This window comes from Sinocyclocheilus anshuiensis, unplaced genomic scaffold (genome assembly GCF_001515605.1).
Source record: "Sinocyclocheilus anshuiensis isolate Anshui unplaced genomic scaffold, SAMN03320099.WGS_v1.1 scaffold54, whole genome shotgun sequence".
Taxonomy (NCBI): domain Eukaryota; kingdom Metazoa; phylum Chordata; class Actinopteri; order Cypriniformes; family Cyprinidae; genus Sinocyclocheilus; species Sinocyclocheilus anshuiensis.
The window spans coordinates 110062-116300 of NW_015547654.1; the positions used below are offsets into that span (position 1 = coordinate 110062).

Below are 6239 nucleotides of genomic sequence, written 5' to 3' on the forward strand. Positions count from 1 at the left end.
GTTATTACTGTGTTAATCCTGTGTTATTACTGTGTTAGTCCTGTGTGATTTCTGTGTTATTACTGAGTTATTTCTGCTATTCCTGTGTTATTTCTTTGTTATTACTGTGTTATTCCTGTATTATTACTGTGTTATTTCTGTTATTACTGTGTTATTAATGTGTTATTCATGTGTTATTCCTGTGTTATTACTCTGTTATTCCTGTGTTATTTCTGTGTTATTACTGTGTTATTACTGAGTTTACCCTGTGTTATTCCTGTCTTATTACTGAATTATTACTGTGTTATGTGTTATTCCTGTGTTATTACTCTGTTATTCCTGTGTTATTACTCTGTTATTCCTGTGTTATTACTGTGTTATAGTTATTCCTGTGTTATGTGTTAATTCTGTGTTATTCCTGTGTTATTACTGCATTATTACTGTGTTATTACTGTGTATGTCCTGTGTTATTTCTGTTATTCCTGTTATTTCTGCTATTACTGAGTTATTCCTGTGTTATTTCCCTGTGTTATTACTGTGTTATTGCTGTGTTATTACTGTGTTAATCCGGTATTATTCCTGTGTTATTACTGCGTTATTACTGTGTTATTACTGTGCTATTCCTGTGTATTTCCTGTGTTATTTCTGTTATTACTGTGTTATTCCTGTTATTTCTGCTATTACTGAGTTATTCCTGTGTTATTTCTGTGTTATTACTGTTAATCCTGAGTTTACTGTGTTAATCCTGTATTATTCCTGTGTTATTAATGCATAATTACTGTTTTATTACTGTGGTATTACTGTGTTAATCCTGTATCATTCCTCTGTTATTACTGATTTATTCCTGTGTTATTACTGTGTTATTCCTGTGTTATTACTGAGTTATTCCTGTGTTATTACTGTGTTATTCCTGTGTTATTACTGCGTTATTACTGTGTTATTCCTGCAAGTCCAACTCGACTTGGACTTGCCTGTCTTGACTCGGGACTTGACTTGGGACTTGTCTGTCTTGACTCGGGACTTGACTCGAGACTTGAATGCAAAGACTCGAGACTTACTTGTGACTTGCAAAACAATGACTTGGTCCCACCTCTGCTATTCCAATAAGTGGTGACAAGACTCAGAGAGAAAAATCACCAATAAAAGCAATATTAAAGTTGTAAATGTCCACATGAATCGTACACTATATTACAAGTCTTCTGAAATCACAGATCGAAATAAGTCGCTATTTATCGATGGTCATGCTCTGAGAGAAGTGTTAGCGCTATTTGTGAACGAACGGCTCGTGTCTTTTCACCGAGTCAATTGATCTGAAACCATAACCCGAGGAATGAATTAGGGGCTGTTTACACCTGGTCACTTCATGCGTTTTGTCTGATCAGATAGCTATCCTATCATGAAAAGACCAGGTGTAAATGCCCTCCGAAACGCATTTGAGACGGACATAAATCTGATCGCTCAAACCACTTCAGGAGGTGGTCTGGGCCGCATTCCAGACGAAACTGGACAAGTGTAAATGCATCTGGTTGTTGAAACCACATATGCAAATTTTACTCCTCTCAAAATGTTAAAATAATAAACGTGTGGCCAAGGGTAAATGGAAACGTTTTAACAAATCCGATCAGCGAAAACACATGAAATGACCAGGTGTAAAGAGGCCCGACGTGTTCTGGAGTTCACTATCAATAAAAGCTCACTCCATACTTACATAAAGCTAATGTACTACTACTAATTTTGCAACATTTTTTAGGATTAACGTCAATAATTCACTGTCATCTAAAAGACATTATTTAAAATATCTTCTTTTGCATTTCTTACAGGTTTGGAACAACATGAGGGTGAGTATAAACGATGACAGAATTTACATTTATTGGTGAACCAGTCGTTGAATATCATATAAATAAGACTGTTTCCCAGAGGGCCTTATTTTATAAATCCAAGACGTCTATATCTTAAAATGAATCTTCACGCTCATGTTTTGCACAAGATCTCCCTTCAGACTGTAGCCTACTGGGCTTTTGTTTCAAAGCCTGTGTTAAAATTCAGAGATCAGGGAACTGCTGAGGGTAGAAAAATAGACCCACAACCCTCCTGACACAAAAGGCAGATTTTGGCAGTTTGCTTCAACAAGCATTTTGAGGAAAGATCAAGGACAAACTGAGGAAAAACAGGTAGTCTGAGCAGGAATAGCTAGCTTTTCTAATTCTTTGCATAGTCCACAAGGCATCTGAACTGTTTCCTTTATGTTAATGCTGTACTTGGAATGATGATTAAAATCGCAATTTATTAATATAGATTTATACACTTATACTATGCTGAGTATAATAGAGGATGGATCTACAGACTGAACTGAAGCGTCCTGCTGAGAGCAATTTTGCTTCTCTCCTTTTAGTCCACAGCTCTCTTATGATGCCAGTACTGGGACTTATTCTATTCTAGTCCCATGATGTCACTTGTTTTCTCTGTTTTGGCTGAGATTTGCTTGAATGGGTCTTCCGTGCTCCCGTGGTCCTTAGCGCAAGCCCATACAATACTATAACAGCAGGGGCCAGAACAAAGGCTGCTATATTTAACTCAGCAGAAAGTGCTGCATCAGGCTGTATATGTGTAGGCCATGGTGTGTCTTGCGGCAACTCTGAATTCAGCTCAATGATGTGTGAGAAGGAAATCCAGCTCACATGAGGACAAAACTGAGAATGTGCTGGAAAAGTTCATGATAATCAAATGTGCTGAGACAGCAGTAGCTCCAGGGCATGTGCTAAGGGGAACTGAAAAAATTGAAAAGTCAATTTGGGAGAACTCAGATCCTGGGGGTCTGCAGATGCCAGTTATCCACAGAATAAGCCGGAGGCTGTTATGGCTGATGAAATAGAAGATTTTTCTCTTCTACAAAGAGAAGGACACAGAGGTCTTTGAATACAGATTGAGAAGTATTCATAGAGGATTTTGCAACACACCAAATTGGCTCTTGGATAGTAGGAATATACTGCCACCTGCAGGTTATGGTAAGTATCACTTCATGAGGATGCTAGACAAACAGCAACAACAGTAGATGTAACAAAAAAAGAAAAAGAAAATTAATTATAAATCTATTGGTATTTACTTTCAGATACCATTTCCAGTTATACTGTGTCATGTTTTTGTGCAATGTATCAGAGGCACTAGAGAAATGAAACGTATCATAATTCACAGAAGAATTGTCATTTATTAAAAAGTTAATTTCATATTTAATGTATACACATTTGTTTTCTGTTTTTTTTTTTTTTTACATTATATTGCCTACGTAAGCTAAGCAAATTTAACAAACACATCACTTGATAAACTTCATAATTATCTTTAAATTATTTGTTCAGTGTGACTGAATTCAAGTCAAATCTTGATACATTCCTCTACTTCACATCAAAACATCATAAGTATGCATTTGCAAGAGAAGTAGAAAAAACAAGAATATGTGATACAAAAGTTGATCGTATCACACACAAGAATCTCAGCAAAAAAATATTTCACCTTCTTAATGCCCTGAGCTGTATTAATTTATGCAAGGCTCTCATTAAGCCAATGTCACCCGCTGACCTGCTTTAAACGAAGCAGTGCTCTGAGACTTGCCTTCCTTTGAGGCTCCATAAGACTCATATCTGCATAACAGAAGGAGAAACCCAACACAAATATGTGATTTAGCAATGCAGTGGTGTGACTGTGGTTGCACTATATTTCAGGTGATTTATGTGAATGAAGCACAGAAGCGTGTATGTGAAATGTGTAACTCACAGTTCAGTGTATCTCCTCCAGTCTTCTCTGCTGACAGATGCTCGAGTGTTAGCCAAAGCAGAGATCAGGTGAGTTTGGCATATGACAGAGCCAGGCTTACTGGGGCCAGTCTGCACTAGAGATGATTCATCCTATAAACACAGAAGAACAGCAGATCTCATCTACTGAGCAGGAACAGTGACTATACACTGCTACACACTCTAACATAGTCCTCTGGTGGATGGATGGAAAAACTATAGGGATATTAGCAATAAAGGGATGGATATATGCATGCATGTTTTGGAAAACTAGAGGGTTATATCAATGGGTGGATGAATGCATGTACAGATGAATGGATGAATAGGAGGAAAACTTGAGGCATATAGCAATGGATGGATGGAAGGATGATGGAAAAACTAGAAGGATATAGCAATAGATGGATGGGGTTGGAAGGACAGGTGGATGGAAAACCTAGATTGATATAATGATGGATGGATAGATGGATGGATGGAAAAACTAATGGGATACTATACTAGCAATGGATGGATGGATATATGCATGTATAGATGGATGGATGGATAGGTGTATGGGTGTATGCATGTATAGATGGATGGATGGATGGGTGTATGCATGTATAGATGGATGGATGGATAGGTGTATGGGTGTATGCATGTATGGATGGATGGCTGAATGGGTGTATGCATGTATAGATGGATGGATGGATAGGTGTATGGGTATATGCATGTATAGATGGATGGATGGTTGTATGCATGTATAGATGGATGGATGGATAGGTGTATGGGTGTATGCATGTATAGATGGATGGATGGACAGGTGTATGGGTGTATGCATGTATGGATGGATGGATGAATGGGTGTACTGTATGCTTGTATGGATGGATGGATGGGTGTATGCATGTATAGATGGATGGATGGATAGGTGTATGGGTGTATGCACAGCCACTGAAAAATCCATATAGGTTAGCTAGTAATCTTGGGGTTAGGGTTTTATCTGTATGTGTGCATGTTTGAGTTTGTGTGTAACACACATGGAGAATGTTGGGCCCCAGGCTGCTGTGGATCGCCTCTAGCTGAGCGTTATAGAGAAGGGCCTTTAGGTCAGCTCCAGTGAACAGCTCTGTTGCCACAGCAATCTGCTCCAAGTCCACATCTGCAGCCAGTGGCACAAAATGAGTCAAAGCCTTCAGGATCTCCAGCCGGGCCTCCTGAAGGACAGATATAAATCAGTAAATTGATACTGTAGGTGTTACAGGTATAAAGAGGTTAAAAGGATAGTTCACCCAAAAACGAAAATTACCCCATAATTTACTCACCTTCAAGCCATCCTAGGTGTATATGACACTTCTATGGATGGACGGATGAGAAAACTAGAGGGATACATCAATGGATGGATGGACTGGATGCATGTATGGATGAAAAAATTAGAAGAACATAGCAATGAATGGCAAAACTGGATTGATGGATGGATGGAATATAGTAATGGGAAAACTGGATATAACAGCAGATGGAGGAAAAAACTAGATGCATACTAGATGTATATACTGTAACGGCAGATGGATGAAAAGACTAGATAGACGTCACAATGGATAGATAGGAAATTTGATATATAAAAAATGGATGGATGAATGATGGGTGAGAAAGGTAACTGACCGGGTTTCTGCGGTAACTGTTCTTAACAGTGTTGACTTCTGCTCTGAGGCGTTCTGAATGCTCATGTGTCAGCTCCTGAAAGCCGTCCTGCAGACAGGACATAAAAACTGGGGCATGACAGGAGTTTGGATCCCTCACTGATGCCCCTGTCAGGTCGGGGGCGGTTGAATTGGGTCCAGACAGGCACTGAGAATTCTGGGAGCAGAGCAAACAGAACGTGACAGTCTCATAAGCAGCTCAAAAAGTGTTAAATCATATAATCAATTACATTAAGAAGACATTTGAAATATTATAACACTGATTCATATTTAATTGTAAATAATAATCCATTACAAGTCCACTTGGAAATTTAGTGTCCCACCAGTTCAGACAGAGACTGGTTGTCCAGTTCAGACTCAAAGGAGCTTCCGAAGTAAAGGCGCCAGATGTTGTGGCGTGGGTCCTCAGGTGGGAGTTCACTGGGGTCCAGCAGAACCATAGAGTGCTCCAGCCCTGTGTCCCCCTCCCCAGCTGAGTCATCTGACCCGCTGCTATGGTTCAGGAAGATCAGGGAGGAGAGGCTGACATCACTGTCTGACCCCGAGCCCAGATCCTATAAAACACAGACAGAGTCTGCTTCACATGCAAGCTGAAAATGTACCACTCATGTACTAAGCTGAAAATTCAGCTTTGCCATCACAGAAATAAATCCCATTAGAACATATATTCAAATAGAAAACAGTTATTTTAAATTGTAATTATATGTCACAATATTACTGTTTTTGTATTTTTTTTATCAAATAAATACAGCCTTAGTAAAATTAAGAGACTTCTTTAAAAACAAACAATCTTTTGAACAGTAAT

The 6239-nt window shown here is 38.8% G+C and overlaps 1 protein-coding gene across 1 annotated transcript in view; it reads right to left on the bottom strand.

Moving 5' to 3' along the window:
* Positions 1–3529: 3529 nt before the first annotated feature.
* The window catches only part of LOC107702066 (peroxisome biogenesis factor 1-like), a 13227-nt gene continuing 10517 nt past the window's right edge, over positions 3530–6239 (bottom strand). The window contains exons 21-23 of the mRNA XM_016504261.1: positions 4682–4951; positions 3748–3878; positions 3530–3614 (exon numbers count right to left, since the gene is read on the bottom strand). Of these exons, the coding sequence (XP_016359747.1) occupies positions 3530–3614; positions 3748–3878; positions 4682–4951 (486 nt within the window). The remainder of the gene's footprint in view (positions 3615–3747; positions 3879–4681; positions 4952–6239) is intronic.